At 43.9% G+C, this 27734-nt stretch overlaps 1 protein-coding gene and 1 long non-coding RNA gene across 9 annotated transcripts in view; one reads left to right on the forward strand and one right to left on the reverse strand.

Annotated features, from left to right (window-relative positions):
- Positions 1-27734, reverse strand: part of CELSR1 (cadherin EGF LAG seven-pass G-type receptor 1) — a 164860-nt gene that overhangs the window by 31578 nt on the left and 105548 nt on the right. For all 7 annotated transcript variants that reach the window (XM_062638350.1, XM_062638346.1, XM_062638343.1 and 4 more), the window contains exons 6-18: positions 17851-18008; positions 15976-16139; positions 14440-14565; positions 9403-9569; positions 8791-8976; positions 8379-8492; positions 7884-8058; positions 7019-7160; positions 4891-5011; positions 3507-3690; positions 2594-2695; positions 753-847; positions 223-432 (exon numbers count right to left, since the gene is read on the reverse strand). In XM_062638350.1, the coding sequence (XP_062494334.1) occupies positions 223-432; positions 753-847; positions 2594-2695; positions 3507-3690; positions 4891-5011; positions 7019-7160; positions 7884-8058; positions 8379-8492; positions 8791-8976; positions 9403-9569; positions 14440-14565; positions 15976-16139; positions 17851-18008 (1944 nt within the window). The remainder of the gene's footprint in view (positions 1-222; positions 433-752; positions 848-2593; positions 2696-3506; positions 3691-4890; positions 5012-7018; positions 7161-7883; positions 8059-8378; positions 8493-8790; positions 8977-9402; positions 9570-14439; positions 14566-15975; positions 16140-17850; positions 18009-27734) is intronic.
- LOC134173880 (uncharacterized) lies at positions 242-27665 on the forward strand. Of its 2 annotated transcripts, none has more exons than XR_009968431.1 (3): positions 242-306; positions 22747-22927; positions 24725-27665. It is a non-coding gene; the product is annotated as an uncharacterized LOC134173880 (long non-coding RNA). The 2 variants fall into 2 exon arrangements; XR_009968430.1 differs by lacking the exon at positions 242-306 and adding an exon at positions 21458-21969.

Consider the following 27734-nt stretch of genomic DNA (forward strand, 5'->3'; position numbering starts at 1 on the left):
TGCATCAACCTGATTATTTTCATTTGAGGAATTTTGCTTTTGGCTGTTACTGCGATAACCAACTTCCCATTCTAAACTGAGAAGCCTGACTTATTTGTGAAACAGATTAAGCAATTACATGATATTCGCTCCACCCTGGTCAAAGACAAAATTAATTATCCATTGCCATAAAACTTTAAAGGGGAACTATAAAGGCTTAGCACAGTATACAGTATTTCTTACCTCATTGAATTCCACGTCTCTTGTGGCTGCCAAGTCAAAGCCTTGCTGCTGGCTCTCATACCGAAGGACCCGGATCATCATCTGGTAAGCTGTCCTCACATCGTTGCCATACAAGCTCTGTGTATGTTTGGTGGCATTCTGCAGCACTCTCACAATCCGTATGGTTTTGCCTCCATCCAATTTGGTCTCATTTTGGTGTAACTTCTCATTCTGAATCAGAGATAAGAAGGAAGAAGAAAGACAATGATGGGCTGGGGTTCTTTTATTCATTCCAGTTACAAAGACAATCATCATTTAGTGATTTTTGGCACAAAGGAGTTTCTGATCAAAATGGTGTTTGCCTAGAGAAAGGGCTGACAGGACAACTCAATGGAAAGTGTAACTGAGAGCCAGAAAAGCACAATAATCCTGATGGGAAATGAGGAGGTTCAAAGACTCAGTCAATAGATGGAGTGCAGGGATGTCAAACTGGAGTCTGCATTGATGAACATTTACAAAATAAAAGGCAAAACTGAGAAAACACAGCTTACCATGATTTTTAGATCCACAAAAGTGCTGGTGGTACAGTTGAAAAGCTCAGGAGGCAGCCAGCCCTTCTCAATGTTACAATGGCGAACTGCGTTTCCTAGGAGAAACAGTGCATTAATGGTAAATAATGTTCTGAATTGTGCTGAGTAAATCTTCATAGATTTCAGATATCCTGATCTTCCAGATTTCCCGCATTTTCAAGTTTCTTGGAGCTATGCACATATATCGCTTTCCAAACTGGGGATTCCTGTCTGAATCTTCATGAACTGTTTTACTCAGGCTTTAAAGAAAGGTTATGGCAAGCTTCAAGATCTGCCCAACCGCTCTCATTCTTGCTGCCCTAACGTTCTCAAATGTATTCAGCAATGTATTTATAATAAATCTGAGCAAGACTGTGCACTTTCTCAGTACTTCTGAATATATATCCAGGCTCAGATTTCTGTGCAACAGCCCATATAGGAAGACCTCCCGGACAAATGCTGTCTTCAAGTCAAAACATGCTAGCATGTCCGCACGCTGCATGCCGTAAACACTTCAGCCAACATATATAACTGCCTTTTGCCAATTGTGAAAGGTCTGCGAGCAGCTTACTGTTTAATTTAGCCTATTATTTAATACTATTTGTCAAATCACTTTAAAATGTGACTCTTGGCTGCAGAGCCTTCACAGGGAATTGCAAATTATCCCATTCAAAATTTAGATTGTATCTAAGCCATTTAATTACTAATATCTAAAGAAGAATTACAATTAATTGAATAATACCTAATTATATTATTTCTCTTCCATGATTAGGTGAATACAATTAAGCCTCAGGTTCTTTGTCTGAATATTAATTATTATAAAGCTTACTTTTTTCGAGTGTTCTTCACTCTAAATGAGCAATTTTTTTAAATGAGCAATTTCTCCAAGTACCCTTGCCTGCTTGCTTATTTGCTAGAAGAGACACTGAGGTCAACCACAAGAACAGTGCAGAAAACTTATCTTAATTCAACTTTATACTGCTTAATAATGTAAATAATCTTTACTTACAGAAAGTAAAAATCAATTCTATCTCCTAAAACCCTCAGAACAGGAGCTTGGTTGACCACACACTGAATTCCCCTCAGTGATATTTCAGGAAGTCACATAATCACCTATAACTCATTGAGCCTGAGAAGCACTTGCAGCAGAGATTTAGCAGGCTCAAATCTGAGACAGAGATTTCACTTCCCACAGAACAACCTTTGGAAAAGATAATCCCAGTTTCAAAATGTGTTAAATGTTTTTAGGAGCACACAAAACAGGTTGTCATTTGCTCGCTGTACAAAACAAGACAGCTCACGTGCTTTATGAAAGGCTTTTCCCAGCTGCCTGGCTTACGGGTTAGAGAAAAGATGTTGGGTGGAAAAACACAAGTTCTGCTGTAACTCTTAGCTTTATTAGGCTGCAACACTAGTAAAGCAATCATCGCATAAAGGATTCTCCTCATTTTATCCTTGCCCAGAGGAGCTGTATCACCAAAGAGCATGTACAAGTCGAGAGAAGTTAAAAGTTACGTGTAAGAATTGCTTGACAAACAGAAAATACAGATTTTATTTTGAAAATACAGATTTTCTGTTCTTTACATGTGTTTATCTGCTGCACTTTTGTATTTATTTACTGCTACTATTTTCAAATGTATTTTAACAGTTCTTTAGTTTCTGCTAGCTAAACTCATCTGCTTGCAATATGTATGAGCAACGCTGTAATCTCCAGACCCGACAAATTAATGCCATTCCCTATGTGGACATCTTTTAACTCTTTTTCTTTTCCCCTCAAACAGGTATGTAGATAAAGTGGTTAATGTTTTACCCAGGGAACTTACCCACTGATCCTTTAGGACATGGCACAGCAGCTGGCTGGCCAAACTTGGTCTGTGGCCACCAAATACCAGCCTCGAATGCTTTGGGACAGCCATTATAAATTACTGAAAGCAGAAAAAGAAACGATACAATTCTGCTGACAAGATAAAAATCACAACAAGGGAGATATTTCAACCTGCCTAAAGGACCTTCCTGCAATTCCCAAGCCCTGTCAGGATACCTGTCCTCTGCAGTGCCTTCCAAGCTGCAGCCTGTCAGTGGCTCCTTATCCAGCAGTGTGGGCAGACAGGTACAGGCAGAGGAGAGCCCAGGATGATTATGGGGTTCTGGATTTTGGCTCTGCCTATCTCTGCCTGCTCCTTTATTGTGGGAAACGTTTCTCCTTCTTTTCACCCACACACTGTGGTGAGATGGCTGCTGCAGAAGCTTTGTGCTGATCACAGGAGGAGGGTGGGTGGGAGGGTGGAAAGGCAGGATGGGCAAGACAGGAAAGAAAGGTAGAGGGCACCAGGCGCACGACATAGCCTTTGTGGGCAGTGGGTGTGAGTATTCTCTCCCACCTCTTCAGCTGCAGCACAGCAATAAAATGCTGCACTGGCAATAAGCTCACGTTTCAAATAAAATTGGGATAAGCTTGCTTTATTCCAGTTTGATTAAAATTAAGAAATACGAGCTTTCTTCTTTTTCCCCAGACCCCATGAGTCATACTGGCACAGACTTAGGAGAAGGGTGCATGTTTAGGATGCTGCAGCTCACATTGTCCCTGATGGAAACACTCCACTGGCCTCACATGCATTCCTGGGTGAAGCTGCGTTCCCACCACAGTGCACCCTTCCCCTGCCTGCTGCTAGCAGCTCAGATCCTACAATTAACTACAGCCCCACTGATCAGCAGCACTGGCTACACCGGAGGTACCTTCACAGCCCTTTGTGGTAACTTCAGCAAAAGGGTTGTCACAGCGGTTGCATTGCCGCCCGATGACACCGGGTTTACAAGGACACTGTCCCGTCTCCATGTCACAGGCACGTGTGTAGGATCCAGATGGGAAGCAGTCGCAGGGGTAGCAGGTGTCACTGCTTTGTGGCTTGTAGTAATTTGCCTAGAAGAACCAAAATGATAGACACAAAGTATTTGACTTCTATTCCAAACTGCTTGTGTTTCTGAAGTCCTGCTCTAGCAGCATGTGCATCATAAAAAGGGCTAATTTTACCAAGAGTGGGATCATAATGCTATTAACAGCAAATGTATCAGCTGTGGGAAGTGTGCTGTGTTTGTCCAGGCAATGCAGAGAGGCAGAGCTGAGCACAGGGAGATAGCTGGGCTGCCCTGCACCGCAGAGACCTGGTGTTTGGACCACCACTTGCAGACAGGGTGAAAGGCCCGTGTTAGTCCTCGTGTACTTGCTGCCAGTGCCCAGCAAATGTATTCTTGGAGGACTTGCAGTTTTCTGTGCTTTGCAATTCTGCTCTTGTATGGTATGAGCAAGCCAGTACAGAAACTTCTTGCACCGTCCACTTGTTTTTCATGTACAGGGTGGAAAGAATCAATGATCCCATATTCCAATCACATCTGTACATGCTTTTGATCTGAGGTGTTACCGATTACACAAGAGTGTGGTGCTGGCACCCCACTGACTCGATTTAATGCAACAGTGTTGGTATTTCAGAGGGGAGTACGGGACCATATTCACTGCTGCCGGTCTGCACTGGACCAGCTCCTCTGATGTCATTCAAGCCTGTTATAAAACCTATTGTGAGAACTCCTTTGTAAAACCTTTGGGAGGGAGGTGCCTCCCCTCCTCTGTCCTCCTCTGTCCCTAGCAATATTCCTCTTAAAATTGACAGAGCTGGCACTGAAGAAATGATTTACCATCTCACTTACCTCTTCTAGCTGCTAGGCCTTTTGCTGGCCATTGCAGAGGGCAGAGCTTCACCCAGCTGGCCCAAGCTGTTTCATGGCTATTACTCACTTGTGATACACAAAACACCACCAGCACTCCTCTGCGCTCTGTTCTGATCTCCCTTGATAAACCAGGCTGCACTTCAGAGAGATCAGAGCCAGGCTTTCACCCTCACAGTTTTGCTTTCCAAACGCAAATAAGATAAGAGCTGCACGGTACAATTTTGTGAAGGGTGGTGCCAGCAAAATGTTTTAGGTAAAGATTAACTACACTGTGCACATATACGTATGATACAAAGCACAACTGTGTGTACTTTGTCTCAGATAGTCTCTTGTTGTAGCTATTCTGGTATTTTTAGACTAAAGAAATTTTGACTTAAGACTGGTTTCTTTTGCTTACCTTGCAGCGGCATTCTCCATTGGTCTTATTGCAATCAGAATCAAACCCTTTACTGGTCTCACAATTACATGGGCCACAGATGGGGTTTCCCCACCAGCCTCTGGGACAAGGCAGGTCAATCCTATAAAAAAAAAGTCAAATTGAAAACAAGTTCTTTTAAACTTCCTCTTAAAAGATGGGAAAAAAGAGCTTTGAGCCAAATCAACTTATAGAGTGCAATGTGTCTCGCTGCAGCAGCCAATGATCAATACATATATAAATATATATACACTGTAATAAATGAAAATAAACAGTATCAGTGCTACAAACCCCTAGAGGGAATGCGCCTCTGAATGTTTTCAAGACCAGCTCATCTTTATAAGGAGTATACATCTGTATGAGCAAAGAAAGTGCTCTTTCCTCTGGGAGAGGGCGATGGGGCCCACATTGACTAGTGGGAATCGTCCTGGTCCCACCAGTCTCAGTCCTCCACTGGAGAAAGCGCTGGCTGGGGCAGGCTGGATGCTGGACCGCCCCTGTTGGCTTGTGGTGGCACTTTAACAGCTTGGGCAGCTGCATACGGTGCTGAGCCCATGCCCTGTTTTACCTACTGCTACAAACAGCCAGGATGCAGCTCCCTAACATTTTATATTCCACCCGTCATCCCCATGGGCTCCTGTCCCAGCCCTGCCATGGGCAGCAGTGTTTATCCAGCCTGTGGGAAAACCAGCTCAGGTCCAAAGCTGGCTGCAAGCTTACCCTATAAAGACAAGTCACTACTTTCTGCCAACCTGGCTTTCTCAGCCAGCTCATCACAGGGTCTGAAAAGCCCTGGACTGCCACTGGGGAGGACATGTGGTTGGAGACACAGAAGAGAGACGGGTGGCAGCTTTGATGCAGATTATGAATCAAAGACTGTGATTCACACTATGACTGGAGAAGCACAGCTCGTCAGAGGTTATGCAGCAACCCTAAAGCCACTTCTGTGAAGGATAACCCCTGTTTTTGCTGGTTCTGTTTCTTCTGGGTGAGTTTCTGATGAGGTTTGTCCTACAGATGCCCCAACACCAATGCTGGTAAGGAAAGCTCTGGGAAGGGGCTGGGGCAGCAACCAGGGTCTCTGCTAGCTGGAAGTCTTTGTCAAGCAATAGCCTGAAAGTCACACTGCTGATGTTGAGTCTGTGATCAGTGTAATGCACTGGTGAATGTAAGGAGCTCCCTCCCTGCTGCTCATTTTAGGAAAGAAAAGCTGTTTGCCATCTGTTTCAAAGACCACAGCTGAATTTTGTTTATAGTAATAGCTAGGTTTGTCCTTCTGTGCTTTATAATATGAAAAACCACAATGCTGCACTTGACATGATGTTAGCAGATAATGACAAGGGACAATGTCTCTGTGTTGCTAATCCAGAGGAATGAAAGATGAACTGGGCAACAGCACAGCCAACATTTGCCAGCCCACACAACAAAAGGCAGAGGAAAAAGCTTTTGGGTTTTCAAAGGGAAGGAAACATCACATGAGCTATTCCTAAATGGACAGACAAATGCACTTCATTTACACGTCATGAATGGCCCATATTACAGTAAATCAAAGTGCCGCCTCTGGGATAAGGCTGGTTGCTGAATGCTTATCTGAGGCCAGGAAGCTAGTGATGAGGGAATCTGCACGTTTCTCCCACACAGCAACAGGACATAGTCCTCCCAGACTGTCCAGAAGAGATGGCTTTTTGCCAGCCCAGGGACTGGACCCAAACTGCAAAGCTGTTTTGTCTGGCCAGAGGCCACCTAATTGGGTGTATCACTCTGTGTGTGTCCTGGGGGAGCTGAAGGAGAGACACAGAGCAAATTCAGGCCAAGTCCACCAGAAGGTACAAGTCAGATGCTGTGCTGTGTAACACAATACAACTGGTTGAGCTCTTGAGCTGCTGATGAAGAAATTCAGGCCCTGAATATATGAAAGTTTGCCTGGTGCCTGGGGAGAGAGCTCAGGAGTGCTAAAGGGCAGAAAGCCTGCAAATACCATCCACTATGAATATTCAAATTGTAACAGGAAAGCTAACTGAAGCAGAAAAGGAAACAGGAGGACTGCTGCTGCCTTAGGAGAAGACATACCTGGAAGGATGAAGGAACCAGGAACAAAAACAATTCTTACTTGCTCTCGCAATACTGTCCATAGTAGCTTTGTCCACATTCACAGGTGTAGCCATGGGACGAGCTGGGTTTGTGCACGCACGTGGAGACATGTTCACATGGGTTCAAGTTACATACATCAACACAGTCTCTTCCAAAGTACCCTGGGGAGACAAGGTCATAAAATTACAGCAACCATTGTAATTTATGATTTGCATGTCTCAAAAAGACCATCTATTTTAAACTTATACACTAATAACACATCTTCAATAATCAGCAGATTCCCCCTGACATACTGTCAGAACGAAGGTACTCTTTTTCCTCTCAGCAAAAAAGATAGTGGGCTGTTCTTTTCCACAGTCTGTTAACATGCTTGAGGCACCCTTGTGCCTTTGGTTCTCAATTTTATATTCAGGGCATGTGTTACAAATAGTTTTGTATTCTCTCCCTGCGTGTATGGGAGGTGACTGCTGGGTGCTGACAGCATGTGCTGGCTACATGCACTAAAACAGAGAAAACATTCAAAGTATCTTGATTAGGATGCAGGGTGTGAGACTGAGATTCAACAGCAGAAAAGGCTGGGAAAGAAAAAAAGAAAAAGGAAAGCGATAGAAAGAAAAGGGGAGGTACATGGAAAGAGCCCTTTGGACCAGACACCATCTTTCTGTTTGGTTGATATGTTGCCTAGAATAAATGATCCTTAGTCCATGACTGCAGTTTCAAGGGTGCTACTGTAAGACTGAGAAAGATAATACTGATTAGAAGAGGAAGAACCAGAAGGTGAGCACTCTGCAAGCATGCTGCTGCTGCTACTGCTCTTCTTCTGATGAGTGCATGGAGATGTGATCCAGCTCCTGGCTGAGTGCCTGGGATGGTCACTGGGTTACCTGGGTCACAGACGCAGGAGTAGCTGTCCCAGTCGTCACTGCAGTAGCTGTGCTGGGGACATGGGTTGGAATCACAGGGGTTATCCACTTCACAGCCCTCCTTCACGTTGATCTTGATAGCCTGTTTCATGTTGAGTGTAGCTATATTTGTAGATGTCTCTCCCATTCTTACACCCTGGTGACAAAAGACAATTGTTCTAAAGTTACTCTTCACTCAGAACACAGTACCATATGTTTCACTACTTCATTAATCCATGAGGGTACATTTTAAAGAAACATCACCTGCTGAGCCAAACCTAGATTTTTTCTTAGATGCTGCTTCCCTGTGTAGGATTTGCACCTGGGACTGTGGATGGACTTTAATATTTTGATTCTTAGATATTTTGATGGAGGAAACAGAAATGTTCACGGATGGATGAAAAAGAAAATCCCGCATTTTCACATGGCTATTTTCTTAAATGTTCAAAGTTTGTTGCTACACATTTCATTTCATACCTGCATACAGCCATAGAATCCCTGCTGAACAGAGACTTGGTCTCCAGAGACACCTCCCACAATGATACTTTTCATTTTAAGTCCAGGTAGTTGATTTCCAATCTGCACAGTGCTCTGTTGAGGAAAAGGATAATCAATAAGAAGCAGCACTATCATCCTCTATGACACAGACAACCTACTTTCTAGTGATGGAGTCAAGCAGTAGCTGACAGTATATTCAAGAAGAAATATCAAAGCAGTGAGGAGCTAGGCATCTGAATGTGGCTTTTTACAGACTTGTTCAGAAGATAGTATTAGGCTTAGTAAGTTAATATAATTTTATTAGACAAATCACTGCCCACAATCCTTTATCCTGCTTTCTCCTGAACACATTTCTGTAGTGCATAGTGGCAAAGTTATGATGCTGCCTTACCTGATACATCCCGTAATCCAAGGACATGACAGCAAGGTACTTGATGTCTTTACCATCTTTAGCACTCTTCAGCTCTATTAATAAATGATGCCATTCCCCATCACTGACTCGTGACTGGCTCATCTTCAAACTAGCAACCTGGCTCAGGCCACTGTACACTTCAAACTGTACATAGTTGTTCAATATCTGTTGAATAAAAAAAACCAAACATGCCTATTTTTTGCTATGTATTTGTATTTGATACAGATGATAACATTTCCTAAGACAACCCAAAAGAGAAAAAAGTCTGAACAGTAGAGAAGGGAACATTTGTTGGACATTCAGACTCTAACTTGCCCTACTGACAAAGAACCCCCAAAACAATCAAGAGACACACTTGTTTGCATCTGTATTAATGCACGCTACTACCTCTGTTAAAAAAATTAATCTTAAACCAATGCATCTGAATTTTACACTGATTTTATGATCTCTGTAAAAGGCTGAAGAAATCATTTGTATTTACTGATGTGCATTCTAGGTGGGTGGATGAAGCTGGGTAGTTCATGTGGCCATACCCACCGACGGTGGAGATTTTCTTAATTCTTTTCTAACCAAAAGCAGCCACATTATTACCTGAATGTTGATCTTGGATGCAGTCCCAGCATTGGCTTGCATTAACATGCCGTTGACTTTTCGGGTTCTGAACATCAGCCCAATGTACCACGGCACCGAGATGGTAATGTCAAGGTCACTCCAAATGATAATGCTTTCGCCACTGAAACGCTGAGGAGAAGGCATTGCTGTAAATAAAGAGGCAAGAGAGAAACAGTTTATATCCATCAGGACAAAGGTTTAAAGGAGAAATCATAGAATCATAGGATCGTTAGGGTTGGAAAGGACCTTAAGATCATCTAGTTCCAACCCCCCTGCCATGGGCAGGGACACCTTATGCTAAATCATATCACCCAAGGCCTCGTCCAACCTGGTCTTGAACACTGCCAGGGATGGAGCATTCACGACCTCCCTGGGCAACCCATTCCAGTGCCTCACCACCCTAACAGGAAAGAATTTCCTTCTTATATCCAACCTAAACTTCCCCTGTTTAAGTTTTAACCCATTACCCCTTGTCCTATCACTACAGTTCCTAATGAATAGTCCCTCTCCAGCATCCCTATAGGCCCCCTTCAGATACTGGAAGGCTGCTATGAGGTCTCCACACAGTCTTCTCTTCTCCAGGCTCAACAGCCCCAACTTTCTCAGCCTATCTTCATATGGGAGGTGCTCCAGTCCCCTGATCATCCTCGTGGCCCTCCTCTGGACTTGTTCCAACAGTTCCATGTCCTTTTTATGTTGAGGACACCAGAACTGCACACAATACTCCAGGTGAGGTCTCACAAGAGCAGAGTAAAGGGGCAGGATCACCTCCTTCGACCTGCTGGTCACGCTCCTTTTGATGCAGCCCAGGATACGGTTGGCTTTCTGGGCTGCGAGCGCACACTGAAGCCGGCTCATGTTCAGTTTCTCATCAACCAACATCCCCAAGTCCTTCTCCGCAGGGCTGCTCTGAATCTCTTCTCTGCCCAACCTGTAGCTGTGCCTGGGATTGCTCCCACCCAGCTGTAGGACCTTGCACTTGTCATGGTTAAACTTCATGAAGTTGGCATCAGCCCACCTCACAAGCGTGTCAAGGTCCCTCTGGATGGCATTCCTTCCCTCCAGCGTATCAACCGAACCACACAGCTTGGTGTCATTGGCAAACTTGCTGAGGGCGCACTCAATCCCACTGTCCATGTCAGCGACGAAGGTGTTAAACAAGACTGGTCCCAACACCGATCCCTGAGGGACACCACTTGTTACTGGTCTCCAAATGTCGCTATGTGGTGTTGATGGCTCAAGGTAGCTAGTCCCTTGTCCACTGAGCTAGTTTTAATCCGCTATGGAGTGAGAGCCAGCCTAGGAGAGTCACTCTGAAGCAACTGATAATACTGTGAATTCACAACCTACCCTTGTTGTGGGGCAGGCACCTTGTCTCGGTGCCTGCACTCAACAGGTAGCACCCCCACACTGCTGCGGCATTACACAGGTGAGGGATGTTCCTAGAAAGGTAAGCTCAGGTTCTCTACTGATAGTTCTGCTGATGAGTGGGTGGACAGAGAGGAAGTATGAGGGCAACAGTTGCTGCAGATGTTTTCAACATATCCTTGATTACCTGCTTCTAATTAACAGATTAAACACAGAGGAAAAGGCTGGGAGGCAACAGGAAGTATTAATTAATTATAAATACTCTAAAGTCAGATTATTTAGCTGTCTCAGCTACGCAGCCTGTTCATAAGGAGAAAGCTTGTGCGGAATTGCCTAGGTTATCTGCCTGCAGTATCTCAAGGTGGCAGCTGAAGAGTTGCCTGCCCTCTTCTCTAACCTTGCACAAACAGATCCCCTACAGGTAGACACTGATGACAACCTTCAATGGAAAGCACTTTGCCGATGGAAAAAAAGGGAACACCCACCCTTTGGGCTTTTAAAGTAGCTACCTCAGGTAACAGGAGCTACAGTACCATGGATTAGTTGATGCCACTGATCAGGAGCACAAATTAAGCTGTGTGAGCTCTGTGTTATGTGCAGCACCTCATATAGCACCTCCACCATGTGTGACACCTTGTAGCAGGATCTACCATCTGGCATCAGCCCTTGCCTGATGTCCTCAATCACAGGCATCCTGGTGAGGCTCATGGAAGGTTTTTGCAAGTGGGAGCAGGCTTTAGCAACTGGGTTCAACCGCCACAGATTAACACCCGGCCTTGTATCTCAACATGGGCTGAGCCCATGTGGATGCTCAGTGAGATGACAGGGTTTAACAGTCTCCTTTGCCTTCTCCACATTACCATATCTGCCAACTCTTCTGGATTTTCTTGTAGTAGAAGAGACCATATACATATACTTGTATATACAAATGCATGTGTGTTACTCTAAGGTGACAAGTCCTTAGAAAATGGTAGAGACATCATAGCAGAAGATGGAGTCAGGTTGATGTGAAGTTGCATCTTTTGGTGGCAAAAAGCCCAAACCTCGAATTCTGATATATCTGCCTTGCTGGTTTGTGTAAAGGGAAAGGTTGTAGTGAGGGAGTGCAGGGCTGTTTGTGAGAAAAAAGGTGTTAGTGACTAGTGGACTACCACTGGCCAAGGCAGAGATGTAAATTGACTGGTCCTTCTTTAAGGTGTTACCCAACCACACCACAACGGGGTAAGTGCAGGCAACATGAAGAACAGCCCTTCTTTCTCCTGCTCCAGGCTGTGATTTTCCCCTTGCAGTCATACTCAGTCCTCCACGAATGGTAGCACGGGCAGATGGTGGAACAACTAAAGCTCAGCCTGTTCTTGAAACTCAAGACAGCAATTTAAACTGCTTTGCCACAGCTATTCATAGCTTGCTTAAAACCTGAATCCAATGCTCAAGCTCTGTCTATCTGGTCCATGGCATGATTCATCAGCCTGCGCTGCACATCAGTGTAAAGGTAACCGGGACATCAGTGTTGAGCAGGATCCTTTCCTCCTCCGGGTATACACATGCAAAAGTCAGCCCTCTCCTCCCTCCACTACCCTCCTGACCTTCAAAATGACCTCAACTTCCAACCTCTTTGCTAGTGGTTTTCTAGACCACTGCTGAGATTTTTAAGTCCTCCTGCCTGTGCAGAGCAGAAGCAGGATGCAAACCTTGCAGGCTTCCCACCTGCTGAAGGTTGAGAATGCTGTTTGCAAGTGCTTCAGCACAACTCCTGGGAGAACTGGACTGGCATGGCAATTAGCCACCTTCTTCCTTTTCTCACTGGTGGTGACTTTCTGCGCTTGCAAATACCGTTCCCTTCCCACACCTCCTCCTAACTCCTCTCCCTTCCCTGGGGCCAGGGTGCACCTTCCTGCAAGTAAAACAGACATCCCCATCTGTCAACCCCCTCTGACCTTGCTCCTCTCCCTGGCCCTTTCCCATGCCTGGGACCAGGGGTCTGCTTGGAGGGGCTGGTGGCTATATCTAGTGTACCCAAAAGGGATCTGACCACCCCTGTCACCACAGAGGTGAGCACACGTGCTTCCAAGCACAGCATCTCCCTGCCGTTGGCGATGCAGTGATTCAAACTGTTTTCTCAGGGTTTGTCACTTTGAAGTGCTGCCTGTGTATTTACATACACTTTTCAGAAACTCTTTCATTTAAAAGGCCATCAGAAAGACAGAGGGCTTGGGGAAAACACACGTAACAACTGCAAACCTGTGGTGTTCAGTCCAAGACTAGTGCAGTGACATTAGGCACCCAAGAGCACGCTGGGCACGGCTGCTAGATCTTCTTCACAGCACTGCAGTAGTTCAGTTTTTAAAAGAATAGAATTACAAAAGCAAAACTAATTTTTCCTTAATTTTATCTTCTTTCTATAGAGGGAGACAGGAGCTGCCAGAAAGTGAGTTAGCAGGCCCTAGGAAGGTGGTGAAGGTAAAACACCCCATCCTCAGTAATGCAGACGAGGAGTCCCTGTCTGGGGGGTTGGAACTAGATGATGTTTAAGGACCCTTCCAACCCAAACCATTCCATTCTGTGATTCCTTTCCCCTGTAACTCACCCTGCAGAACGTCATTTCCAAGCCAGAAACTTGTGTACACTCCTCCTAAGCTGCTGCTTCTCAGGAAAGAGAAGAGCAGTTGCCATCACCTAGATCTGGCCCAGGCTGAGGCATACCATGCTAAAGTGGTTTGCAAATCACTGTGGTGTGTGCACCTCACCTTGGAGACCTGCTATACCACAATCCACACCCTGATTAGACTAATCAAGAAGTCTGGTTTGGGGTAGATACATCAGAAGAACAAAATCCTTGATCACATAGCAAACTATTGCGGGCTATCACGAAAATGAAGACCTACCACCTCTGCATCAGAGGCCAGAATTTGGATTCTGTTTCTAGGAAAGCCACCTGTTTAAGCAGGTTTTCTTTCCTGGAAGCCTCCAGGAAAACTACGAATGAGCAACCCTCTGCTAGATGTGGAGATGCCACCTTACAGTGGGCAGCCTGCTGCCCACTGATCCCATGGGACCCCTCACGCAGACAATTCCTTGCTTCCTTGGGAAGAAACGAACTGCAGGTTCTTCACACCCTATAAAACACACCTACTGCTCCTTCCTCTTTCTTTATTAATGAGGTTTTATACATATACACATATCATGTTCAGTCAAAGAAAAACCCCATAAAACTGAAAGTGCTCGTACTCAGCAGAGTGCCTTCTTGCCAAGAAAGTGGTGATTAAAATTGCACATTCATCCCTGGTTTGAGTCAAAGCCCAATAAAGTCAGCGGGATTCTTTCCACTGATTTAAAGGGGCTTAGGATCAGGCATTTTCACTATGAACAAATTACCAGATACTGCCAAGTTCTGGGCGACTACTTTGCTTATGTAAGTAAATCAGCGAAAGCTGCTGTTACTCATGACAGCTATCATATTTATATATAGGTGATCTCTAAAATCATTTCAAATAGATAAAGGGTGACTACTAGTCTTAATGGCAATTATCTGTTTCCTAGTTTCCTATCCTTTAAGCATCACAGTTTGACATATGTGCTATGAGATGTTAATTATCGGTAATGAAACATTCACACATGACTATACATGAAGTGGTCTTCGCATCCCACCTTGCTCGCAGTTTTTCCCTCCGTAGCGCACGGGGCACTCGCAGATGTACGTGTTCCACTTGTTGATGCATGTGCCTCCATTCTGGCACCAGTTGGTTTCACAATAGTTCCTCTGTGCTGCACAGCCTGAAATTCAGGAAAACAGCTATTTTACATGGTTTGAACAAGAAAAAGGCTTTGAGCGATTCTATCTGAGTTTTTATGTAAAAAGAAGACATGACCATTATAGGTTTGGTTTGGGCTTTTTTAATATCCTCGAAGTCAGTGAAACAAAATGTGAATGGCAAAAGTTTACATGAGCTGAGCAAGTGTCAAATTCATAAAGACAAATCTATCAGAGGCTATTAAATGCAGTCACTGAGCTGTGAATCTTTGGGAACTAAGAGAAAATATGCAGGAAATATCACTGCATGCTTTTCCTGATTTATACTCTTCCCCTGGCATCCTCTGCTGGAGACCGGCAGATCAACTGGTGCTGTGACTCAACACCACTGTTCACAACTTACCGTCACCTAACTGAGACACTAATCAGGGAAAGGCAACGGGCAGTGGAATTACGCTACTATACATCAACATTTTAAACACGTTTCCAAATGAGGAACAAAAATATCCATCCTAAAAAGAAGCATTTTATGGCCTTCTGATGTGTATTTCCCTAAGATAAAACTCGTGTTTAACTAATATTAGAGACATAACTGTTAAAAAAGGTCTCGAAGACAAAATAGCTATTTGAAGCGTATGCTACAACTCCCTTCCTAATCCACGATCAATGCAACATACCTAAGAACTGCAATTTAGCTCTTACACAGACCTTCATCAGAGTGGAAGGAACTTGCCATTGTTGCATGTAAGAAACAGTTTTATGATGATGAGAACATGTTGTACACCAGAACTAATCCTGGGATCCCACTAATCAGGGATCCAAGGACTGGAAACCAAATCAAAACTTCCAACAGGCTGCTTCATAAAGGAGGTTTCAGATTTGGAGAACTGCAGAATTTGATGTACAGAACAAACATAACTTATGAAATAGTCTTAAAAAACATTTTTCATGAACTAATCCCACTGGCTTTCAGAGCAAAGTGACATTTAAAAGCTAGTTAAAAAAAAAACAAAAAACAAACCAAAAATGAGACGTTCATTTAGGAGTAAATTCCTGGGTGAAACTCTTAACAATGCAGAAAGTCTAAACAACATTGGCCCTCTTTTGCTGCTTAATCCTCTAAGTGTGTGCTCTACCACAGGCTATTGTGTGTGTCCCTGGCACAGGCACAGACTGCACCTTGCTCAAACAAGCCAGGTCTGGATGGAGCTGACGTGGTGGCAGTGCAATGCCCAGCAGCACCTTGAGCTCCTTCCACATGGCCTGTGGCAAATGCTTTGCACTCAGTACGGCTAACAGGGGGACACTGCTATCTCACACCCCTCTGGTCCCTTTCTGGGCTTTGTCCAGTGCTGCCCCTTTGACATCCTAAGCCCCGCTAGACCCAGAGAGAGCTTTCTTGTGTTGACTTTTGGGGCAGCAGTCACTCATACCTGGCAGAGTGCCATTATTGGCGATGAAACTAGCCATGTCAATTGGCTTGCTGTCGATAGAGAGGTTCCTCATGCAGCCGACAAACTGTCTGTTGTGCACTGGGAAATCTTCTGGCAAGTTTGGGACACCGCCAAGGAGGAGAGGGCCAGTGAGGTCCAAAGATCTGAAAAAATAAAGAAATGCTCATAATTTCTTGTACAGGGTTTGTTTCGTTTTGTTCTTTATCTTACTGCTTCCATAAGCACATCTGAGCTGTTTAGTCTGCCTGTATTGCCATGAACTTCCCTCTGCTACATCAGCACTTTCAGAGCTTGTAATTGAAGGATCTTCCAGAAACATCACTAACTTTTAACTTGGGAGCTGTCATCACATACAGAACCCTATGACCTCTCTGTAACAGTGGCCAGTATGAAAGAGAAAATGAAAATTATGGAAAAATGTGCAGCCACAGGACACTTCCTTCTGACTCCAGTCGTGCTCCTCAGCACAAGGGTTGAGATGCTGTAGATTTTGATACAATTACTTAATTATCATACAGCGATGACCCTTTTAAAATCCTCTGAAGATCTCAGTCTTAATAACATTCAGTGGATGCAGGTTCCGCTGAATGACTCCACACTTTGTGAAAAGTGTATGACCTGGTCAGTTTGAATTAGCCCTGATTTTTATGGTGCCCTCTCCTCTTGGGATTTTAGAGCAGCATGTGTACCTCAATGGTCTTTCTGCTATCACTCATTACCTTATATTCCCGCTACATTGCTTGCTGTCCATCTCCTCTTTAAACTCAAAAATACTAATCGTTTTTGGTCTTTCCTCAAAGAAAATCTTTTCTCCTTCCTAACGATTTTCAATGGCCTTTTCTGTGTGTCCTGGGTTCAGCAGTAGCAGTCATGTTTCTCCTTCTTGGTAGCTGGTGCAGTGCTGTGTTTTGACTTTCGGCCTGGGAACAGAGCTGATAACAATGATGTTTTGGTTTGGCCAAGGACTTTGTGAGCCTCATGCTCTGCCAGGGAGGAGGGGAAGCCAGGAGGAAGCAGAGACAGGACACCTGACCCAAACTGACCAAAGAGGTATTCCATACCACAGCACGTCATGCCCAGGAGGTAACTGGGAGTTAGCCGGAAGGGCTGGGAGACTGCAGGGTTGGAGGAGGTATCGGTCAGAGCTTGGTCAGGCTGGGGGGGGCGAGTTATCGGTCGGCTGGTGGTGAGATGATGTATTCTCTTCCCTTGTTATTTCCTTTATCATTATTATCATTGGTGGTAGCAGTAGTGATTTGTGTTATACCTTAGTTACTAAACTGTTCTTATCTCAACCCGTGGGAGTTGCATTCTTTTCGATTCTCCTCTCCGTCCCTCCGAGAGCAGGGGGAGGGCAAGAAAAGGGGGGGAAGTGAGCGAACGAATTACCTGACTGGGTTTAAACCACGACACTGTGTCTCATTTATTTCTATCTCCTTTAGAGACAAGACTTTCAACTTATGTACTTAAATGACAGACATAATAAGCTCTTCAGCAATCACTTTCATTAATGAAGTCTAACATTTTATTTGCCCTTCTCTCTACATTTTCATACTGAGTAGATGCTTTTTGTGGGATGGCCACACTGAACTCTGTTTTTGGAGGTTTTTTTTACATTTTACAAGTAATTTGGGTGCATGTGTGTACCTACACAAAACTCTCTGCATTCCACCCAGTTTATTGCCAATTCCAGTAGCCTCCAACAAATTCCATTGCCAAAATAAATCTTCTTACTTTTTCTTGTTAAATCATAACTGCTTTTCCAACTCTATTTGCTTAGTGGTTAATCACATACTGTTGACTCTCCCCTGGAAGAAGAGAATGAGTGGAACAGGCAGTAGAGGGAATCCTTACTTCTTGGAGCCGGTCTGAGTCCCCTGGGCAGCGCAGGTGTAATTTCCAATGAGGCTCCCGAAGCGCACGGCTACTGCTGTGTCACAGTCGTCCACAGTCACCACTGCCACCTTCTCTCCAGAGGGCCCATGGGGAATTCCTAATCGCCCAATGTTGGGCTTCAAGAAAGAATTGGCACATGTCATAAAGTCCTACGTACACATGGGGTTTAGATGCTGGTTCAGCCAGCTCAACAACATACTTTGTCCTACCCCCAAAGGGGACTAAAATTGGTTATGTAAACAAAACAGCAGAAGTTAACTTGACCTATGACATTTAGGCAAGAAAAAAAACCCAATGGATGACTTCAGAGAGAGTTTACAGTGGGATATACAGCATGGCCAGAAATGGCTTTGGGCTTTTCCACCGCTGAACTTCAAAGAGGCTTTTTCTTAAGTCTGCATAGCAAACTCTAACAATTCTGCTCATTTTGTAACTCTTCACCTCAAATGAAAGAAGTCACTTGAATTTTGACATTGTTTCTGCCCAAACACAGAAAACCATAAAATGATGTAATGTCAGGAGTGAGGCTAAATAAAGGCTTAAGTCAAATTTTCTCCAATGGGGATACTCTGTCAGGGCCACCAGAAACTAAGTGCAGGTTCTTATAAAGCTGTAGTGAAAGGTTGTCTCATAACTGGGAGGGGGCTTAGATAATGACCTCTCATTTCAACTACAAGATAGAAAGTGTGTATAAAGGCCAGCATAGCAGCCTTAGTAAAGAACTAGCCAATTCTGTAAGAAAACTGTTTTCCATGTTTAGCATTTGCAGAACTACCGAACCCTAATCTACCACCGGCGCAGGATCTCTGCAGACTTCAGGGGTTCAGGAGAAGCTGAACGAGCCTGAGTGCTGTTGTTCCTCTATGAGCAAAGGGAAACCCCACAAGAGTGGAGTCACCAGGATCTGACCAGACATATGGCACAGCCGAAAGCCATAGAGGTATTCTTATGATGTGTTGATCAACAGTAGTTATAACCATATGAAAACAGCAGACAGCTGGACATTTGCACTATAGTTTGCTGTATGGACACTTTAAAACATATATTACTCAACTGCATACTGAAATCCCTTATTTGCAGAGTAAATGCAGAAGCAGTACAGGGATAAGTGCCCATTGTTTTTGTTTCGGTTGTACACACATAAATTTGTTAAAATACATACAGCCATTTTGATCACGCATCAAAATGAAATACAGATTTATTTCTAAGGACAATTATCCCAACGTATAAAAACATTTTTAAAAGCTGCTTCCTGGTGTCAATTCCAGTTGGAAAGTATTTTCCATTTCCTCTACCAAGAACTAATGTGATCACATATTTTGGCAGTGGCACAGTATAAGGTTTTGAACTCTCCTGAGTGATATTAAGTCAGATTTTATTTTTTCCGATACTCCCAGGCCTTTGCCACTGCCTAGCCTGGAACGACAGGAAGCCTACATATTTGCAGTGCTGAAAATGTTATTGTGTTAGATGATGGCAGTGTTTGTTAGTGAGCAGCTTTTCAAAGTGAATGAAAAATTACATAGAAAATTAACGAAGCCACTGGCAGCCCTTCCCTTCCAAAATTAAAATGTTTACATTCTGGGTGCTACTCCTATTCATTTGAAGGAACGATCCGATTGACATTTGTGGTTTTGTGCTTCACTGACATAACCTATTGTTTCTTACATGGGCGCCTTGACAAAGGCAGGGTAGTTATTCTCGCAGCAGGGGGGATCTGCCCAATGTTAATCAAGATTGCAACCTGATGAGAGTCAGCAGTTTGCAGCTGCTCCTTCACAGTCAACTAGCTGCAGTGGCGCACTGAGTTTTTCTGTACTTCTATTAACACAGAAACTGCAAAGCGTTTCGCTAGATGTTGACTGTTCATTGCAGTGCAGATCTCCAGCATCTTTTTGGCTCTGATAACCACACAGAACAACAAGCTGATGAAGAAGAAATAGAATATTCCAGTGAATGAAAAGAGACCTACTTGCAGTTCATACTTAATTCAAACACGCCATAATTTTCTGACCATGTCAAAAGGCTCATTTGACACAAAAGGCTTTTCCCAAAATGTAAGAATATGTTGATGGGAGGAGAAAGAGAGATTTTTCTAGCTGATTTAATAGGACATGGACTCTTTTTTCTCTTATATACGGCAAGTGCTACACTACTCATCATCTCAGCGCCTAGTATAGGGAATACTTTATCAACTGAAATAATGTGAAATAGTTAAAAAGACTGGAACAGAGGGAGCCCAAGTTAGGAGCTCTTTCAGAGTTACATCATGAAACTGACTTTATTCATTTAATATTTTGATTAATACTAAATATAGTTTGCTGGTGAATCAAAGGATATTTAGAGCATTGTGCATATGAATAGTTGAGTGCTACAAAGAGAATTAATCACACAGCATGAAACTTGGGGTCTAACGACAAGAATTCCTATAGCAGGTTCAGAGACCATCAGCTATAAATGATGAAAAGTAAGAAATATATAGCTATTAATTGACTACAAAACAATTATGCCTCATGGAGTGATTAAAAGGCAAAAAAAGGCAATACAACAGTGGCTTGTTGGGCATGAGAGAAATTTCATGACACTGAACAAGACAGAATATTTTTGACCATTTTGAGTTCATTTATTAAAAATAACTTTTATCTAGAGCATATGCAGCCAGAGCAATGGAAAGCTTACCTTATCAAACAGACAAAATGGACTTGGCTTCTTTGGCCTAGCAAAGTAAAGGCTGGGGAAGGGTTTTGGAAAAGAGAAGACGCTGTTACTGCAACAGACAAATTGCAGAACAAATGGGTATAAGATGCCCATGAGTAAAGCAAGCTGGAAGGCACCAGGTGATGCTCAGTCATAGGAGGATCATCACTGGGAAAACAGCAAGGGCGAAAATTATAAAAAAGAGCTTAATTTGTTTGTGAAATACGCACAAAAGTGAATTGCCAACACTAAATGGTAGCACACACATTCACATTTCAGGCATGATCTTTGCCTCGATGGAATCCTACTGGAGCAAGACTGATCCCTAACAGTAGGAACAGCTAACACTAACCAGCATTAATTTACACTACTATTTTCTGGAAAAATGTTCAACGAGTTAAAAGCCAGACTTTCATCTGGGTACTTAGGAGTCCTTTCTGCCTGTCAGCCTCATCTCCTGAAACCCCATGCTACCCTAAAGGCAAGTTTCATTAGCTGTGCCAGTTCTGCACCCATGAGTAAATGTGCAATGTGGTGTACAGGAATTTACCAGCATGACCCCCATTAATGGTAATACAAGTCATGTAACTGAGTTACTGCTCATGGGGCTGAAAATTTACCTTGTGCTGCCTAACCCTAAAGGCTCCTTTTTTTCCCAGAAAGAGGTTGGGATTCAAACTTCAAAGACCGCATGCTGTAAAATTAAGCAGCAAGAACGGGTACCAAACAGTGCTAGAGACAGAACCTGGTCTCCCTTAAACAAAAACTTGGAAAACTGGATTTATCCTGGACTCAAAAAGGAAAAAAAAGAAAGCAGTCCTAAGTGTTGCAGTCTATTATCACAATTACACAGTGATCTTCAAACGTCCTGTGAACTCCATATAAAGCGTGTCGAGTCTGTTGTACTGACCCTTTTCTTGTTATAATCACATACAAAGTCACTTGGAGAAGAAGCAGCCCTGACTCAGGATCCACATGTGAGAGCAGAAGGCACCTACCTTTCTTTCTATCTGTAAAGTAAGATGAACCATATTTATGTTCCTCAAATAATGGCAATTAGTACCTAACATTGTACCTAATGTCATGAAATAACTTTGCCTCACTGTGCTTTCCTGAAGGAAATTAGTGGTTTTGATCTATGGATGGACAATCTCAAATCTCGCGTCTAACCCCTGACACTCAACCCTGTCCAGAGTCACGGGCAGATTGCATGAATGACAGCTTCCCTTTCTGACCACAGTGGAATTAACAGAGACTCATCTACTGTCCTCAGTGGTGACCTGGAGGAGTGACCTTCTCCAGCTGCAAAGGTGCATGCAACTCCCTTTGGCCACCTGCGCTGACTTTCTCAGGTTGCAGTGAGAGAACAGCACCACGAAGGTACTTTACTAGTGATGCCAAACCTGATTTCTGTGAAACCCAAGTACAGAGCAATGAACTGTTTGGACTTCTCCCCACAGCTTCAGCAAAAACACATGTAGATTCTCCCAGGTGCATGCAAAAACCCTGAGAAGCTTAATCTGTGAACTTATGTTTTATAAATGAAGACCAGATAGAGGAGAAAAGGTCATCAAAACGCATCTGTTTGTAGTTTGCAAATCTACTGCACAAATCTACTCCCATTCCACTTGAAACACTAGACATGGATATTCCTCTGTATCTCAGTTTCATTGGAATCCTCTATTATTTTAAAGTCAATATTTAAACTGCGGGAGCCCACACAGTTACTTATTAAAGACACAGATGGTCTAACGAAGCAGAGTGAAGTGGAAAAGGCAAACAGATTAAGGGACAATAGAAGCCTTGTCTTAAATACTTAACTGTTATGTTTTCACATTAAAAATACCACTGTTTTGAAAAGTCATGATGCAGAATTGTTGGAAAGGTTTAAGCAAATAGTCCAATCTTTGTAACCTTATTTTGAATTAAACCAGACTAGATACTGTACATGCAATAGAAATACTACAAAGTGCAAATGTTTGTTTAGTCAATCAGCAGCAGCAGTGACACTCAGATTCCTAGATCCCACCCTTTTATTAGTTAATCTGCAAGATAACAGTGCTTTTCCAAAGGTCCCACAAACATCTCCTCTACCAGAAACACCTTTTCCCAACTTTCATTCTTAGATAAACAATTGCCACTTGACTTTTCCCACAGATGGAAAGAGGGAGAGTGTTTTTGTCTGGCCATGGGAGTGTTCCAACATCACAGATATTCCCTGAACTCAAACTGAAAGCTGTGCCCTCCATCCCAAACCTTGGCTATGAGGATTTCCACCACTTTAGCCATGCCATTGAGCCTTTTGAAGGAGCTTGAGGAGACGATTCAGCAGCAGACTGTAAATATGGCCAAGACTTTGGGAACACAAACTAGGAACCCTTGCAGATGAGACATAACCCACCTCATTATTCTCAGCATGAGGAGACCTGTTTTCTTGGGGGACAGATATAATGTTGTATAGCTTAAATACTGCATTTGCTCAGCTCACTGTACTCATTCAAAAATGTATCTATTTTTAGGAAGTTGGTCTTTTTCTAAATGCTTTGTGTGGCATAGCTTTAATATGCAGAGCTTGACTTGCCTTTTTAATAAGTGCAAAAGTGTAAAAAGAAAAGCCATCCTGAAGTCAGTGCCAGCCTTTCAGTGCTTCCAAGAGTCTGCTTACCGGACAATAAGTTACCCTTCTGTTTTTGTTAATCAGTAGCTAATGATTTATTGACTGTTTGGAGTGGTTAAAGGTTAAAAAGAATCTGTTTCCTAGTTATTTTTAATACAAAAACTCCTCTCCTATGCACTGTTAGTGTGTTGGTTCTGACCCCACCACCACCCAAAGTTATGGGTGGAAAATGCCTCATGTTCATACCCTTTGGGGCTCTTTGCTTTCTAACACTTCCACCTACACTAACAATGGGAAGAAATGGAGCAACTGGCATCAAGTCCCACTGGAGGCTGCTGCTGGGACTCCGGCCGAGTCCCCCCCCTTATGGGATCCCTGGTGCTCATTAGGCAGCCTGCCAGGCGCCCGGCTCCTTCGTTAACCCGCCAGCCTCTGCTCTGCTATCTGCCGTGGGGAAGGGAGAACTCCCCTCCCGTTCCCAGGCGATGCTGTGCTGCTTCAGTGGTCAAAAAGCTCATTAAGGGCTCGAGGCGGCGGCAGTCTCCCTGGGCAAGCTGCTGGAGCCCAGCCCCCCACAAGGGAATAAATAAATAAACAGGAAAAAAACCCAAAACGGGGAAAGCGCCACACTTGTAATCCCAGGGGCAGACGAGGAAATGCCAGAGAAGTTTAGCGCCACGGTTTGCAGACCATTCTGATCCATCGGGAAACTCCAAATTAGGCCAGATTAGAGGAACTGTTAACGTTAATCTGCGCTTTTTAAAGTTTCCTCCTACAGCTTTTCCAGAGCACCTTTAAAATGAAGCGGTGTGAATCCTTTACACATCCTGATTAGTCACCAGGGAAAGGCAGGACAAATCATTTCACATAAACCCCTTACTCCTTTGATGTATGTATCCCCTTTATTCCCCAAATATTTTAATGGCATTTCTTTACACAAACTTGGCTCCAGTGTGTAGAGAAACATGAGAGCCTGTGACAGTGAAAAGGAAAACTAAAAGGCTTCCCATCAGTGAGTCAAAAATGCAAATCCTGAAAAGCCACCAGACCAGTTCCTTTTCCTAGACAAACTCCCTGAAACACGGATTGTCAGGAGCAAGGCTGGGCTACAAAGTCAAGCAAGTTTTACTACCCTGATCTGTTATCTCCTTCACGGGCACATCCAGAGGCTAAACTTTGATATTCAAAGCAGGAGGCTTAAGGCACAGCTATGAGACCTGTCACGCGTGAACAGCATGACCTGAATTGCTGCTGCTCTTTCAGTGGCAGGGCAGAGAGGGAAGCAGCCCTCCTGTCCCACCATGGGGACAAGGTAAAGCTGTTACACATACACAGCATCCAGACTTGCTCCTTCCCTCCACAGAGTATGGCCAGTACCTTCACAAATATCATCCCGCTCCTGCAAAGGGTATATTCTTGGATTTGACTAATTCTGTCAAAGGCTGTGCAGTGCTCATGGGAAGAACGGGTTTTCCCTGCTTGCAAATGGAAATTTTATCCTCAAATTTGTATTCCCAGGTGCTTCTCAGCTCTTTGATGCTGAATCAGTGACTCAGCAAGAAGGACCTGTTTTGGCTGTCAAGAGACCATGCCCACTCCCCAAGACAACATTCAACTTTCTGCATGGGAGACACCACTCACGGTGCTCTGTTGCTGCGGCCCCTCTCTTCCATACTGTGCAGCCCACTCCTCCCCTTTGATAAGCTCCTGTGGCTGTTGCACCTTCCCCCTGCTCTCCAAACCCTTTTTTTTTCTCTGTTTTGCTGCCTCCCTGCCTTTCACCAACAAGGATGTTCTTCCAGCATCTTCGGAGACTGGGAAACATGAGGGATGCTAAAAGAGCATGCTCTCCTCTCCTAGTTCATCAAACCCTTCTCCCTTTGCCACTTGTCCATATCTACATACCAAAGAACCACTCTCAAATATTTTTGGCTTTATATAAATTTTGTAAGCTTGTAATCCAGGATGCAAATGTCATTGCTGACAGACTCCAAGGAATACCTAGAAATAGCAGAATGTGACACTCACAGCAACTAACTCCTTCTCCTTGAACTCATCCCTGGTGATACCTTGCCAAGCAAACTGCTGCTCAGTGTGGCTGATGGGGACACAGCTATGTCTATAAAATCCAAGAATCCCACACTGGATCTTTGCAAGGGTCTCCTGGTACACACAGACCTCTCCATGGCCAGGTAACTGCAAACTGCTGCTTCCCCTCACTACAGAGACAGATGCAAAATACCTGAAAAGTTACTGCAAATCAGGCAGCTACTGTAGATTTACTGAGTGATTAAATGGAGATAACAGCGCACTTCAAAGAACTCGCACCAAATTCCTGAGGTGCCATTTCGTTGACTCTGCTGGCTTTGCACCAGGCTAGGCTGCACAGCACAGCCTTCAAGCACCGTCCTCAGGCCTTGTGGTGAGCCAAGGGCCATTCAGACTCAGCCAGCTCTCATGGAGGTCCCTTGCATCTCCTTGGCCTTCAGGAGGAGCTGAAAATCACCATTCTGGAGAGTAAACCTCTGAGGAGTTTTGTGGTGTGATGGTGGTATTAGATGGTACTTAGATGGCTTGAATGAACCCAGCTCCTGTGTGGGGTGGGCAGTGCTGTAACTGGGCACACAAATCAAGCCTTTTAAAACTTGGGAGGAGTGAGAGGAGTAAACGCTGAACAGCATTTCTGAGGATGAGCCTTGCAGAAGAGGAGGGGCTTGGGTTGGCTTTGCATGACATGGTCCCTATTGCCACTTAGAGAGCAAAAAACCTGTGGATGGTTTCTGAAAAGTTACTGTTTGCATTTGGTTATAAAATCACTGCCACAACAAGGAACGTTTTCAGATGGTGTTTGCAAACTGTGAGAACACCACTTCCAAAAGCAGGTTGTAGGAGAGAAAGACGCAGGCACTGGGTATGAGCTCGCCCTCTTCCTCCCCAGCTACCAGAGAGACTTCTCAAAGCTATCATGGAGAGCTGAGGAGCAGGTCACACTTCGCATCTCAGTGACCCCCAAATGACTTTCACTGCTTTACACTTTCATTTCCCGAGACACAGATTTAGAGGCGAGTTATTTGTTATTTTGTGTCAAGACAATGGAATGTCGCTCTGCCGCCAAATCCTGATTTCCTTTCCCAGATATCAATCACTTCGCACTTACTCTCTACCAGAAAGAAACCCCCCAAAATCAACAAAAACAATGACTACTAATGCAGGATGAATAAGTGTCAGTGCAGTTACAGGGAGGGGCTTTTAAAGCCCAAGCTCACGTGTTCTGCAACGGCAGATCAGCTTCCCCCCACCCCGAACACCTGCAAAGGCTCTGCAACCACATTTGAGAGGACCAAGAGAAAGTAAATATTAGCCAGGCAGCCCTTCAGTGCTTCTCAGGAGATGTCAGGAATGTAAATGGTTGCCACAGGCCAGACCAAAGTCCCGCTCAGGGTGTGGTAGGTGCTGTGGAAGAGCCTAAAAGCAGGGCAAATGTGCAGCAAAACTTCGCTTGTCCTCCTGGGTCTCGGCTTCCTACCTGCAATACTGCAGGCTGGAGCTCGGGATGGGTTTTCACAGGATCATGCCATATTTTATGGATGGAAGTGACTCATCATATAATCAGTCTTGGTCTTATACAGCCATAGAACATCAGCCAGTGAGTCCTGCTTCAATAGCAATGCTTGCACTCAAGCTGAATTTTTCCTTTAGAAAGGGAAATACTGGCTTGATGTAATGATTTAAAAGGACAGAGCGACTATCAGAACTGTGGGAAGATTGTCCATGACAGGAGGGTTGGAAACAGATGATCTTTAAAGTCCCTTCCAACCCAAACCATTCTGTGATTCTAGGATTTCTAATCAGAACCTGTCAAGCTTCATTTTGTTATGTACCAAGTCTGTGGTCTTACCTAGACTCGGAACTTCCTTCATGATGCTCTGGATCTCTATGAAAAAATGAGTTTGGCCTCAGCAAGGACAGGAGTTTCTGAATCTTCAGCCAGAATGCCAGGAAATGACTCATAAACCAAACTATTTTTGCAGAGATTACCTTTTTTTGTGGCATTATAAAAACTGAGTTCTGACCACGTAGGAAATGACATGTTTTACATCATGACATGAGGAACATGTTTTATGTGTTTGACTAGAACAACAGTTTGAATGTACGGGGTTGGCATGCATTCAGCAATGGAAAGCCTAATTTCTTCCCCTTCCTTTAGCTGCTTGTAATTTTAATTGATAGGTTTTTTTAAACGGCCATGCCCACTTGCTCCAAAAATAAATAGGACAGATTAATACAAATGCACAGCTACAAATTCCTCACACCCTCACACTGTACATGTGCCTCCAGCACTGCCTACTGTATGCTTCACAAGCCTGCCCACCAGAAAGCACTATACCCTGCTGATAGACTAACTCTTGCTCTTGTAAGAAAGTTGTGAAAGAACTATCATAGCCAGCATCTGGCTAACAATACTAACAATAAGCAAAAACTCATTGATACCTCGAGTTGAAAAGTAAATGAAACATGCACATCCCTC

This window comes from Pezoporus occidentalis, unplaced genomic scaffold (assembly GCF_034315485.1).
Source record: "Pezoporus occidentalis ecotype Australia unplaced genomic scaffold, CSIRO_AGI_Poc_V1 ctg56, whole genome shotgun sequence".
Lineage (NCBI taxonomy): Eukaryota > Metazoa > Chordata > Aves > Psittaciformes > Psittacidae > Pezoporus > Pezoporus occidentalis.